The following is a 15,258-nucleotide window of genomic DNA, read 5'->3' on the forward strand; positions in this document are numbered from 1 at the left end:
GGAACCGATGTTTCGAACGACCCGATTTTCAATTTTCCAGTTTGATATGAAATATCTTTCTGTGTATTTTAAGTTTGAAGTTGTAAAACAGACTGTTCACTAAGACACCGATTATGTGTTGCGTTGTGGAAATCGCTAATATTTTCAAAGGTTGACGTAAACTAAATGTAAAACGCAAAAGAAAAAACAATAAATGAATAAATAGAAATGTTTATTTTAACAAAAAAGCACATTTTCGTAACAAGCAACATTTGAATGACAGTACATATTGTGGCATTAGTCAGATTAAAGTTTTGCAAAATCAAGGATTGTTGATTGGCGCATCTTGTCAGTTTCGCAAACTGTTCAATTGTAATGTGACGTGACAGCGTACAGAGCGTCTGAAGATCACAGTCAGCATCGGCAATGAATTCAAAGAACCTTCTGACCACATCTAAAGCGTTAACTTCTCGTCATTAACTTCTCATAATTATCATCTCAAATGCCCATATCAACTAATATCGGTAATGCGTTAACAGTGAAAAATGGTTTTTCACAGCTTATCAAATTGCCTTTCAACTGTCATTGCAATTTTTACAACTTGCGAAAATTTTAACACTTAGCACTTTTTTTGTTTATTTTGGAACACGCGTTCGGAAAAAAGTGTGAAATTATGTCCTCGAGGGAGCCATAAGGTTTTGTGCACGATTTGTGTACTTGGGACTGAGGATATTGCTCAAATGCTCGACCTAATTAGGTTTCTATGCAGCGTGGGTATATTTTATATGAAAATAAAAGGAAAAAAGTTCGGGACCAAGCTCCGACCTCGAGGAAACGCCGGTTCTCGAACGACCGCTTGTTTGAGGGAATGCAGTTTCACTGTACATCCTTCTCAAAAACAGGTAGGGTAGGTAGGCTTTTTACTTTATTTTATTCATGATTGGACATCATATAATTATGCATATTGTATCTGTTGACCAAGCTTAACGTTAAATTATTACCATGGGGTACAGGAGAAATAAATTGTACTAACACAAAGTCCTACCACTAAGAAATTGCCCCAGGTTTGGAGAAGGCATCCCATGTATGTTCTATTGTTTAAATGGTAAAGGTGAGCTATCATATATAAAGGCTATTGATCTTATTTTCGGACTTAAATAAATTTTTATCCATGGTTATGATTAACTATGTAACTTGTGTAATATGGGACGTCTCCTCCAAACATAAGTTGACTTTGTAGGGGTACCACTTTATGTTAAGATAATTTCTGTTGTTATCATTTTAAAATAATGGCTGACATTCTAATGCCCAAGGCAATATCAGGACAAAATAAAAATCTTGAAAAAAACAGACAAGCTAAAAATTATGCAGAAATAATTTCCACCAACCTGCTGCACAGCACACATAAACGGTGCAGTAATATCCCTGTATATGGGGTACTGCCTCTCCAACGAGTCCAGGAACTTATCGACTGAGCGCTCCCATAATCCAACTCTCCTCAAAACGTTATCCACCGTTGCCATCGAGATTTGCCGACATTCACTTAGGAGTTTGTCTGTTAATATGCCAACTGCTTCTACTGACGCTACGCTAGACATAAAGTTCTTCACGTCTGCTACCAACTGGGAATACTGGAAATATAGAAAAGAAAACTTTCAACTATGCAATAATGTACATATAATAAAAACTTCTGTGTTCAGGAAACTGTTCATCTTCAACACCTGAAGATTTAATTATCTGAAATTATATAAAATGACAGTAAGACTAGAAGTTTGTAAAACTAGAACTCCGCGAGTCGGATGTGTCGCCTGACGAATTATTTACTGTCGACATTATAGCTGTTAGATTGGCATTTTATTCATTTATAGACAATGATGTTGCCATTTAACTTTCAAGTGTAGGTGGCATTTGATAATTTACGAGATATGCCATGGACAAAACCTAAGCAAGAACTCTTATATTCTACAAGATATGCCCCGGACAAAACTTTAAGCATGAAAAATAACAAAGGGCAATAACTCTAAAATATGGAAGCAAGAGTAACAGTTCTTGTGCACTGCACTTGCCCTCAATTAGAATTATCTACATATGAAAATTCAAGTTGATACCACTAATAGTTTAGGAGATATACCCTGGACAAGCGAAAATGGGACGCGGACGCCGCCGCTGCCGCCGCCCCCGCCGACGCCGCCGACAAAAGTAACCCCTATTTTCAGGCGACACAAAAAAGCATCCAAAATTGTATGAAACATAACGTATTTCAGAAATGGCATCTTGAAATGATGTTCCAGCTCTCTGAGTGCTGACGTTGATTTGGACGCAAGAGTGGGCCAAAATTTCAAAACAGTGAAAAATATCAAATTTAAACTTTCACTGTTGGAAATTGATTTGTTTTTGGCTGAAACTGTAGGATCAGAGTATTAGAAATAAAACAAAGATACCTTTTAAAATAGAACCAGAACTGGCATCAAAGTTAAACATTGTTCCAAATGACATGATACAATGACTATTGTAATTGTAATTATACCTTAATGAGGGACATATTTTTTTGATACTATAATGAGGGACAGATTCTTTTATTCCTTGATGAGGGACAGATTCTCCTTTTATTCCTTGATGAGAGACAGATTCTCCTATCAGTCTGGACATTTACCTGAGATGGCGTAGGCCTGTAAGCAACCTGCTTCTCTAACTGAGCGATTTGTTCCCCGAGTTGAAGTAATCTCCCTTTGAGATACGGCACTCTGGGATGAACCAGTCTGTCTGACTGCTCAGTCAACTCCTGGCCTGTAACCAGTCTATGGTGGGTACACAGTACATCAAGTTCTGTTTCAACCTCAGCAAGCTGTCATAATAGAATAAGAATGCCAGTTAACAAGTCTTGAAAAACAACACTAGAATAAATCTAATTTATGAATCTCTCCTGTACAGAAACCAAAGCCTTTTCAAGAAACAGAATCTATTGACTTTTTAAAATATTTTGAGAGCCCTGCATCCTATTCAGCAACTTTTTAAAATCTACTAAAATGGAGTCGAAAACATGAAAGAATGATCAGTATCTGCTGCATCATGATGCTGTGTAAACCATAAAATGGTTCGCTGAATACATGGCTTCACTATATCAATACACAACTTTGGCAATTTTATCGCAACTGTCACTGTGAACAATAAGGTATGTTTTTTTCGTATTTATGTAATTCATTTCAACTATCTAATAAGGCCACAAATATTGAATAGTTTGGCATATCAAGACAGACTCATAAAAATATGTTGAAGTTTTTTTAGTCTTTCTGATTATGCAAATTGTTCCTCTTTGTTTCACATCATAAAAAATAACTAAACCTAATCTACACACCTACCTACATAAACCTAAAAAATTAGATTGAGGGTAATGCCAAACAAACAATTTCTTTATTGTAGCCTAATTTACAAAAAAGTGCTCACAAAAACATACTAAATACAAAACACATAATAATCATAATCATAAAGTCACTATACCTCCTCCTTAAGAATATCCATCTTAATGGTCAGTTTTTCCACCGGATCTACAGGTGCCTGTGGGGCTAACATGGCCATATTGAAGAGCCCCACCTTCACCCAAGTCTGCCCCACCTCCTCTGCACCTACAGTGGTCTCACCCTGGATCAACATGGCAACTGAATTGATAGCCTCATCCATCAAATTGTTCTGCTCTTTTTCCATGTGTTTCAGAGTACAATGAACATGCAGGATATAGTCAATGCTTTTTAAACTGTCTTCTGATAGGTCGAAGCTGGTCGCTATGGTTTCAAGCTTCTGTGTGTATTCTTCAGGACAATCTCTTGACATGACGCCATCCATGGATTTCAGAGAATGGACAAGTGTAGCTATCAGATTGCCTCTCTCAACATCTCTGAAACACAGAAACAATAAATTATTGAATGTGAGTAAATTTTTAGCTCATCTGTAACTTATTAAGAGAAAAAGAAAATTAGTTGAGCTTGTGATAGACTTGGTGTCGCTGTTGTCATCGATGCAAAATAATTAACATTAGCCATAGCTAAAGCATGGTTCAAGATATTTTTAAACTTAAAACACATTTTGCCAGAGCCACTATGCACATGTTTACCAAGGTGCATTTCTCTGATTTTAATTGTTATTGAGTTAATGCCCCTTCTTCAAATGAAAAAAAAACAAGAACAGACGATCTTTAGTTCCACAGTGCCCTTGTTTGATCTATTCGTTAGGATGAAATATCCGATCAAAATAAGTCAACGGCAATATTTTAAGCCGTATCATTGTGAAGATCATTAAAAAAAAGATCTTTTTTTCATATAACTGTTTGCAAATGAACTTAGAGAAACATGCTTTTTAATCAGTTAATAAAAAACATTCAAAGTGCAATTTTGCGCAAATGACCAAGTCATGTTACTCCATCCAAACTGGTACATACTTAGTACTGTTAGACACAACATTTCAAACCTGTTGTGTTTTAAGTCACCGTGCCACTTTGACACTCATATTTTTGCCTGTTGTAGACTGTCAATCATATGTCAGGCACACCCAAAATATCTTTTTAATTCCAGCGATCCGATGTTTGACAATTAAAATTGGTTGTTTTGTCATATGGTCTTTATACACCAATTACTGGTGTTTTTTAAATTTTTGAAACTTATATTATACAGCAGGCAATCTACGTTACCCACAACTCACACATATGAAACTGTCGTAAAACAGTTGTATGACAGTATATTCAGGGTGATGAGTCAAGTGATTTCAAAGGGGTTTGCACATGAGTCACCATGGGTCACAACCAAAATTTCAGCTTGACGAAATTTTGTAGAATGATGCAACGCTGAAATTTTGGCCAAGGATTGTTTTATTAAAATACAAGCAAATCTAAAATATTTTACATGTGTAGAAGCAAAAAAATAGCACAGAAATATTTTCATATCTTTTCTGTAAAAAAAGTTATGTAGAAATTAAAGCCACTTACATTTTTGTTTACATCAGATGTGACCTGTGGTGACCGGCATGTGAGAACCCCTTTGAAGTCATGTGATTCCCCACCCTGATATTAATCCTACATAATATGATATTGAAAATTAAACTACTCACAATGTATTCAAGCTGCTGTAAGAGCAAACGTGAGTCCACACATGCTGGCTGAGGTATGACAGCTGGGTTATCTCCCTTGAGTAACTCTTCACAGACGCACCGATCTTCACATCAGCCGTTTCCATGGAAACCATCTTGTCTGGTCTTGACAACAGTGATGTCATGGCAACAGACAACACAGGCTGTAGGACTGAGTACTGAAAACACAAACATAGAGTGAAAGAAAGAAGGTACTAAACTACAATTTTCACCAGTAGGTTATAAAAATATTAATATGTTTTTTCTGTTTTTACTGCCCTAATCAGATTTCAAAATTCTACTTTGAACACGTGACAGCACAGATATTTGTGAATAACGTGCAGAAAATTAGCAGGGCAAACCTTATTTATGGAATGAATTGCATGATTGGTGTCATCATCGGGGAATAAATGCAGTTGGGCTGGTTAAAGTGTGTGGTGCAGGAAGGTCTCCAAGTATACTTTTACCAGCCTAACTGCATTCATACTGCCCAATTATGACATCAATCATGCAATTTATTTCTTATATAGTGGTTTTTATTATTATTATTTCTTCCCAGAATTGTTAAAACAAAAATTTATTTGATTTTAGAAAACATTACAGTAGTTCTTTCTCACTCATCCTGTAAATAGAACAACCCGACCATAACCGGAAACAGTTTTTCATATGACATCACAAAATATGCGGGAAAAAAATAAATCACTTCAAATATTTTAAATGTTAAATTGAAATGCTAATGACAACAATACATTTAACAAAACATATGGTAAATTAACGGTTTCCAACATAAGGATTTAAGTTTTTTGTGACCAGTTGACACAAACAATAACTAGATAAACAAATATCAATTTATATCAAAACGTGATGATTCATGATGCAAACATATCGAAAAATGTTGCCTTCATCAGAAAATATTTGCAATTGCTGAAACTTAAGGCCGTTCATTTAATAAATTGAATGTCAAGATGTAAATATATACTCTTAAACCACATCAAACCACACAATAAACAGTTTTTAAATGAAACTTCATTTGAAAAAAACACATGGGAACAAATATCAGCTCTAAAAATGACATAAAAAAAACCCTGAACTTACATTCTGTTCCACTGTGTCTTCTTCAGTACTATGTTTTTCGTTCCAAGTCAGCCATAGACCAGGGTTGAGAACATTGTGTCCTTTCCGTAACCTTTCTAACAATACAGCTTGCACTTGGGAAAGATGAACCTGAAAAACAATACAGTCATATTTCTCAACACATGATACAAAATGCCTTACTGAACATCTGAAAGCAATTCAAGAGTTGGTATTTCATTTATATCTCACTTATAACTAACAAGATTCAATTTAGTTTATATTAAATTATATATCTGGAATTTCAAGAAATATTATAAATTTGTTGTAAAGAACAATTTGTTCACACACATTCCAAGCCCAAACCGGTTCTGACAAAATGAAAACCCTGGACCCAATATCACATAAATTCTCAAGTCAAATCTTAACTCAATTAACCATATAAAAGCATAAAATGATTCAAAATGTTGTATGTTTTTATACTTTTTGAAAACATATTTTCTCATAGAATGTGTTGATAAAAGGGTTTTGAAAATATTTCCAAAAAAACTTAATTTAGAGCAAAAACTATATTTATTCTTGAGTAATTGTTAAAAACAAGGAATTATACTCAAATACATTTTTGTTTGTAAAATATTTTTCCCTTTGAATCTTGACCAAAGGTGTTAAACAACTTAATGTATAATAGAATAAGAATTTTAATAACTTTTGATGCTACAAATGTACGTGTTAAAATAAGTTGGGACTGAGATTGAGAATTGACTTCAGTATTTCTGTGATATTCAGGGTCAGGCAGGTTTAAACTTTTGTCCTCAAAGGTAAAGAACAGACAACTATAACACTTAACAAACTCCTCTAATACTTATACACTCTCTCAGTGTCATACCTTACTGTCCAAGTCCTTCATCTCCTTAAACAAAACCAAGCTCGTGGGTTTGAAAGTTGTAAAGAATGACAGGTAGCTATGAAAACTGTCCATATGGTCACTAGAAACATTCGAGAGGAATAGTTTCTCCAACATCTTATAGCCTTCAAGAAATGCGCAATGATCGAAGACCGGCCATAGTTGTACAAAGGTCACAGGGAGGTCATCTGCTTTGCCGTCTCCTGATTGGTTGTCTGCGATCACATGATCATCTATCTCCATGGCAACACTGTTGTCATGCCTTGATAAGAGCTTGTGATTGGTCAACAGCTGTTGAATGGATTGCATCACTTCTTCATAGTCTGTAAAAAGAAATAAAATCGTGTTCAAAGGAATGTTATAAGACTACATTCATTGTGATTGATCCCATTTTATCACTAAAAAATTGCCTTTGTCATCATAATCTGATGCAAATTATTTGTAAGAAGTACCTGATTATCTTTTTTGAGAAGCCAAGAGAAGGTTACGTAGGTGGAGCTCAAACCCTTAACCTCTTGAGGGAGAAGCAGACAACATGACAACTACACTTCTCTCATCCTCTTTATTATCAATCTCCTACACAGTAATCTCCCCTGACAACCAGAATAGATCTCTGCCACCATGAGTGAGTAAAGCTGGATTTTAGCTATTATGAAATATATAAACTTTGTTTTATAAATGTTTTTTTTCTTCTCTGTTTTTGTTTATAGTTATTCTTTTTATCAAATTCAAATGATTCAAGGTGCATCTAGATAAAAATACATTTTTTTTTTTATAAAGTTAATGAACAATCTTTACCAATATGAAATACGTGATTTGCATGGTGACAGTGATTACTGTTAGGGAAGAAACACAGCATGGAGTTTGCCTTATTATGTCTCCCCTTTTCTAAAAGGGAGACATACTTTTTTTTCATTCTTCAACCATTTCTTAGTCCAAACAGAACTAGAAATTGAATTAAACCATGAATGTTGTTGTGCAGAATGTGAAGTTGTTCACTGTGAGTGCAGGAGTTTTAATGCTTGGGCACCTCATGCCTTGTAATTGGATTTTCTTGAATTGGAACAAAGCTTTTCTGGCCCCAATTTCTCAAAACTTCTAAAGCTTAACATGCTTAAGTAGCTTAATATATCACTAGCCAAAATAAATACTTAGAATTGATTTCGATAAATGAAAAACTGGTTATTTGTGATTTTTATACAGACCATTCCTATCTAATTTCTTATTACTCTTAAATAAGTAAATACTATGTAAATTATACCAAAACAAAAAAACAAGCTTCGCTTAATCCTGTTATAAGGGTCTCTAGAAGTTTTGAGAAATTAAAGCCTGAAGAACAACTCAAAAACTATTGAAAGGACTTTAGTGCATGTATTAGATTGGTTTGTGGTGACAAAGCCGGACAAGTGGTTTTCACCAGATAGTCTGCCTTCCCCAGCAACACAAGACCACATTCTCGACAAACATCGAGCCAATGATAATCGTGAATATTATGCTGTAATAACATGTTTCACAATCCCTTCTATCCATTAAATTTATCTCTCATCATCACCAGATGGCAAGAGATGGTTACAAACAGAGCTGAAATCTCAGGGGCATTTGTTACCACAGCTTTCTCCCCTCGTTATTCTTGTTTGTTTTTTATTGCAAAACTAGTCCAGAGCATTAAAATTGATTTTGCTCATTTTTAATACCCTCTTACATGACATTTCCTCTATTAACATGCTCCCATTTAGGGGAGACATCAGTTTTCAAATGCTGTGCTTCAAAAACAACATTTCTAGTTATGTTTTCCCAATAGCAGAGGTGTAAAAGTGCTCCTTCAGATCATAGAAAACATTACTCAGATGTTAACATACAACAAATAAGGCCTAACAAAAAATGTTTGTTTCTGGTATCCTGACCATACCAAACACAATTTTTTTTAAACAAAACCCTCCTAGTAAATAATTTTTGACAGAAATTAAAGCTCCATAACAACAGAAATATATGAGTGACATTTGCAAGAAATAGTGTTATTTGCAAGAACATGATATTAACAAAGTATATTTGGAAAAAAAAATCCCCACCTAATAATTTTGGGGATGTTACCCTAAGCAAACAATTATTGTTTTTAGGCCTAACCAATCACCCAATGACCATAAATCATTTTAACATATACCGGACAGCTGGATATTATAAAGTTACATTAAGGGAAATTACCAAGACAGATACACCGTGTCTTATCAGCTGTATAGCTGTTTAAAGTACTCTTGGGTGCTCTGAACATTTTACCAGAGATATGCGCGAAATATAAAGTAACAATTCATATGGGCAGATGTATGGAGTAATTCTCAAAAACATTTGGTACTGCAGTGGGAATACATAATTATTAAGATGTTGAATTTGAGATGTTTTGTTGCATGAAAGATATTGAGAAATATATTCTGGGAGAATGGCTTTTTGTCCTTCAGAAGCGGATCAAAAGTGGGAAAAAAAATGTCTTGGTTTCATCGAGATAATTCAATGACAGTTATGGAAATTAAATGGCTGAAAAGGCCTGTAGCTGGCTAAAATGACAATTCTATATTCAAGAATTTTCCACATTTTTTTTATCAAACTAGAGGGCCAGAAACAAATATTTTTACCACATAATTATATTGTTTTATTTTATATGCTTAATTAAACCACATGAGAAATAAACTGAAGACTACAAAGATTCTATTCTTCACTCCTATGCTATACAGCTCCGCTCACAACACATCATAATAAGCTATTATTGCACAAAGTTAAAATGCCGTCAGAAAACAAGATAGTGTGCCATTAAAATGTAATCTATCATGTCAACGGGTGTCTTCAATGTGGATATAACCAATAATGTATATCAATATAAGGATTATAAGTACTGTGTTTTAATCCAGAATGTCGTATTCATCTCGAATGACCTCCAGCCACTAGAGTCTAATACTACCTCCTGGATCAAAACACAAATAATTATAACCCTATTAAACATATATATTTAGATAAATGTATAGAAAATGGATGAAAATCACAATGTTGATAAAAATCATTACACATTATTTGAGTAATGATTTTGATTTCATACCTTCAATGTTCTCTGTATCCTCAAATTCCAGTAATTTTGAAGCAGCGTCCACCAGAGCCAGTCTATGTTTCACCATGACCTTCACCCTAGCTTCATTCAACAAGTCGTTAAGTCTGGGTCCCAGTTCCAGGCATCTGAACAACTCCATGGTTTCCCTGTAGAGGCTGGCCTTGACATTGCTTTCGAATGGCCTTGGATGACCCCATGACCTTCGGAACTTCACAAACACCTTCCACTTCTTATCATCTTTGCTAAGAACTGCCTGTAGGCTACTGACAATGGTGGAGATTTGCTTCCCCTTAAAGCATCTGAAAAGAAGGCAAGTAGGTGATGATACGCATAAGCATCACTGTATGGAAGAAGGGCAATTATAAGTCTGTCCAGTGGTAACAATTCCAGACAAAGAGGTTTCCTCTAGGTACACAGCTCTTTTCCTGAGTCGATTATATCCTCTTTGACATAACCTTAATGTTTGCTGTTCTTTATAAGACTCTATAAGCTTACTGGTTAACATTTACACAATGTGTTTAGAAAGGAACATATCTCTATTCACAGTAGTTACGCAGAGCCAGGCGCATTTCCAAAAGAGACTGAGCATGGAGTAGTCTCCCCTGGCAGTATCCATCTCCGCAGCCATTGGTTACAAATTAATACAGATAAACCTACACAACTATAAAGACAACAAGAATTTACCCACTTGCATGTAAAGCCTTCTTGGCCATTTTCCAGAAGAGACTGAGCATGGAGTGGTCTCCCCTGGCAGTAATCATCACAGAAATGTGGTACAAACAAGGGCTTATATAGATAAACCTACACAACTATTCAGACAACACTCGGAACATGGATTTACCCAAAATCCTGTGGAGCCTTCTTGGCCCACTTCAAGAAGAGTCTAAACATAGAGTGGTCTCCCCTGGCAGTAACCATCTCTGCATCCATTTTGTACGAACAAGGGGCTAATACAGATAAACTGACATATCTATTCAGACAACAAGAATTTACCCAGTGTCCTGTAGAGCCTTCTTGGCCCATTTCCAAAAGAGACTGAGCATGGAGTATTCTCCCCTGGCAGTGACCATCTCGGCAGCCATGTGGTACAAACGAATCCAGCACTGGAAAGCCTCTAGCACCTGAAATGATTTTTCATTATCAGGACAATGTTTGACATAAGCGCAAGCTCCCAAGCCCTGCACTGGTAAAATGCTTTCTTGGCTTTTCTCAAATTCTGGATTTGGTATGGCAGAGCTGGTTGAAAAAGTTTAATGCAAAAAAAAACAGGTTATAAAGTATTTTTTCAGTGTAGGTTTTTTTTATTGAACAAGATAATTGTAAACTAATGCCATTGCATTAATTGATTTTTTGTAAATATTGGTTAACATTGGGACAAGTGTAAGGTTATGGCCATAAAAACTAATTTAAGCCTTCAGAAGACTCATGTGTTTCGGTGGTAATCCAATCATTTATTGGTAAAGCTATTTTGATGCATGTGTGGTTTGTTTGTGGTGTTCGTATTTGTTTATTTGGTGTTTATACGTTTATGTAACTAGTTCAATGATGTTTGGATCCTTGCCTTTTATTAATGTTCGCCTGCTAGGCTTGTCGTTGTAGTTTTCATTGTAGTTTAACCCTTAGGCTGCTGATGGCGATTTTAAATGCTTTGCAAACAGCTTGGACCAGACCAGACGCCGAGTAACTCGGCGCCTGGTCAGGTTCCAAGCTGTTTGCCACTCAGTCAATATATGCCCAAAGTTTTAAGAAAATTGAAAGAAATTTATAATAAACCAGACAACATTTTTGAGCAGACGACAATTTACCCAGCATGCAAAGGGTTAATTGTATTATTGTCAGTTTCTCTCAGTTGACCAAGGGGACAAGTTAACAAACAGCTCAAGTTATGGTACTTGCCACATGTATGCATAATTTATTCTCATGGTTACACGTTTAAAGTATGAACATAAACTTATTTAGTATGGGGATTCTTGTTATCTGCGCAGGGAAAAAATATATACTTTTCCAAGAGGGGAATGGGAATGAATTTCAGACTTCTTATTGTAACATTAACAGTGGTATTTAAGTTCAATATAAAAGCATCCGATAGTATTAAGTACAAATGTAAAAATCTATGAGATCCAATTTCTTTGTAATTACTAAGGTTTTATTACAAAAGTCTGTGATCTGAGGGACCCAATATTGATCCCTAATAAACAATGGTATATTCTAAAAGGCCCATAAGTTTTTATGTATTCAATTGCTAAAGTTTTCTGAAAAATTTGAAAAAAACATATCAAAGTGATAAGTTTAAAACATGATCTAAGGTTAATCAATATAATGAAAAAAAAGGTCAAATAAAAAAATTAAAATATGCTGACAGCAGGATTCGAACCCGGGTACTATGGGTCTACATTTGGGGACCATATCCATTACAGCACGGCATACAAGGGCTCTGTGAGGGTTTTATGTATTATCTTTAGATATAAACATAATCTAAAAATTGACAACATTGAAACAAAAGCTGTCTACAGTAGAAAGCTTATCATTATGTTTTGAAAACTATTGTGGGTTGATGAAAGTAACTCAAATCAAAGTTATAATTGTCTAGTTAGCGCAGTGGCTAGGGGACTCACTTCTAACCAAGGCGACCCGGGTTCGATTCCCAGCCTTGGCGCATGTGTGTTTGATTAATTGTAATCATGCAAGCCAGACAGGTTTGTTTTTCTCCAGGTACTCTGGTTTCCCCCACAACTCTATTAAGACCACACTCTCCCGTTAAATAGTGCCAACTAGAGTGATTAATAAAAAGTTGTAATAACTTGTATCACAATCGTTGTAAAATAAATAAGTTTAAACTTAAACTAAAGTTATAATTTTACTCACCAATTTTTACTATTAGATTATTAGGTTCTGAGAAGCTTTCAAAAGGCCTAATTCGACCCATTATTTATTTGTATTCCTAAATGTAAACAAATGAGCTTTCTGAAGCACACAATACCCCTTTAAGTCGGTCTAAGTATTTCTTGCCCTAATTTCCCCCAAATTACAATGTTCTTGATCACTAAATCAGCCCGCAAATTGGACAAATCAAGGATTATTGTCGTATTTGATCGTTAGACCATATAAACTTGTTTCTTGTTAGTTCAATAGGTGAGGAAAATGGGGAAATTGCGTGGTGTGCAAATATCACCGCATCAAGTCAGAATTACTGTCTTACAGTGTCTTTGGACATGTTAATGAATCAGAGAAAGTCCTTCCAGTAAACGAATTCAGTTCTATAAATGCTTTTGACCATCAACTTTGCTTGAAGTCCCTAGTTGCCAATGAGCATGTTTCCACCAATCAATTGGAACTTTGATTGAACAAGCAAATACGTTAAATTGATATCCCCTGACGGATTAGGCAAAGTAGATGGAATGGAAAGAAAGTGTTCCAACCAAAACATGAAAAACAGCTGCAGATGGATGGATTCTTATGAACTTTAGGTATGAGATTTAAGTTTGTTTGCAATTGTTTGAAATAAAAGAATATTTTATATCGTGTAGCAGTTAAATTTCAAATTGACCGAGTAACCTAGTTATTGACCCTATTTCACCCAGTTTCAAACTTATAAAAAACTACATCAATGCAACTTTCTTGTTTTATCAAGATTGGACCAGAAATATTGCAAAATTATAGCTCCTCTAGTCCTTATAAGGTTTTTCCTAAGATTTGACCTAGTGACCTAGTTTTTGACCTCATGTGATCTAGTTTCAAACTAATCCAAGATTTCAAGGCAAATATTCTGCAAAGTTTCATCAACAATGGAGCAGATTTATTGCCTTTTGCTTTGTTCACAAGATTTCTTTAAGACTTGACCTAATGACCCAATTTTAAAATATAGCAAGATTACATCATGGGGAACATTCTGACCACAGTTTGATTAAAGTCTGACCAACCAATACCAATATTTGGTTCCAGAAATGCTTTTTCAAAGATATGACCAAGTTACCTAGTTTCTGACCTCATGTTACCCTGTTACATTCGGATAATGTTTAAGGAGTAATGGACCAATTATAATGCCTCCAGTTTGTTCCAAATATTTTAAAAACATTATTTCAGATTTCCAGGATTTATTCCTTATGTCATCATTATGGCATTATTATGATTGTCATAAAACGCCATAAAACAAAGTTAATTATAAATGACATTTTTTTCAATTATATTTCTTTTTTTTAAACTCTAAACAACTGGTACATAAATGTTCAAATGCAATCTCAGATTCTCCACCCCTGTTACATGTGCATATTGTCTCCAACTTAAAGTGTACCAAGTTTCATTTAAATATTTTGAATATTATGGCCAAGTTTGAAGTTTTTAACACTGAAGTGGATGGCATCAACACCAAGGCTTTGACAACTCATCACCATTTCTCTTCAAACAACACAATGCACTCAAAACAAACCATGCCATTCTCTTCAATCCCCTGGCATACCTTAACAACTTCAGGATAGGCCTCGAGGTTCATGTCAGGAACAGCGTTGGTGATCGCCATGGCAACAAGAGGGAACAGGGACACCAGATGTGGAATAGCCTCGTGTGTTGTCTGCTGTCCCCGACTCTTATCTGGAAATGAACAAATACCATGAGTTAAAGTTACACGGATATTAGAACAAATCACATCATATCATATGGCTGCCATAAATCATCCAAGCCCTTATATCACAAACACTGAAGTCAAATCTCAATCTCCATCTTTAAAAGTGTAAAAACATACATGATTTTTAATAACTTTGGATGTTATGTGGTAAATGTAGTTACCATTGAGTTTGAGGTTTGTCCTAAGTATTTTTGTGATATTGGGGCCAGGGGGCCATATTTAGGAACAGACTCAAGTCAGAGGTCAGACTCAAGTGGCAAATCTGCAAATCATCATTTCATTGTTTCTATTTTTCTAGTTGAGTTTTAATGATGAAATATGCGGAATTTTATTACTTTTGGAAATTGTAGAATTATTCACATTTTTTTTCAAACAAATGGAATAAAGATGATCCTAAGGAATTTAATCAAAATGCTGAATCTGAGTCTAGTCTTGACTTTTCCTAATCACGCCATAAGGTCTGTTTGTTTTTGT

At 35.1% G+C, this 15,258-nt stretch overlaps 1 protein-coding gene across 1 annotated transcript in view; it reads right to left on the bottom strand.

Moving 5' to 3' along the window:
• LOC128237544 (midasin-like) overlaps window positions 1–15,258 on the bottom strand; it is a 102,404-nt gene that overhangs the window by 31,315 nt on the left and 55,831 nt on the right. Inside the window, exons 50-58 of the mRNA XM_052953135.1 lie at window positions 14,620–14,750; window positions 11,157–11,284; window positions 10,155–10,462; window positions 7,052–7,392; window positions 6,190–6,318; window positions 5,077–5,273; window positions 3,478–3,871; window positions 2,633–2,824; window positions 1,368–1,610 (exon numbers count right to left, since the gene is read on the bottom strand). Of these exons, the coding sequence (XP_052809095.1) occupies window positions 1,368–1,610; window positions 2,633–2,824; window positions 3,478–3,871; window positions 5,077–5,273; window positions 6,190–6,318; window positions 7,052–7,392; window positions 10,155–10,462; window positions 11,157–11,284; window positions 14,620–14,750 (2,063 nt within the window). The remainder of the gene's footprint in view (window positions 1–1,367; window positions 1,611–2,632; window positions 2,825–3,477; window positions 3,872–5,076; window positions 5,274–6,189; window positions 6,319–7,051; window positions 7,393–10,154; window positions 10,463–11,156; window positions 11,285–14,619; window positions 14,751–15,258) is intronic.

This window comes from Mya arenaria, chromosome 6, assembly GCF_026914265.1.
Source record: "Mya arenaria isolate MELC-2E11 chromosome 6, ASM2691426v1".
NCBI classification, from domain to species: Eukaryota; Metazoa; Mollusca; class Bivalvia; order Myida; family Myidae; genus Mya; species Mya arenaria.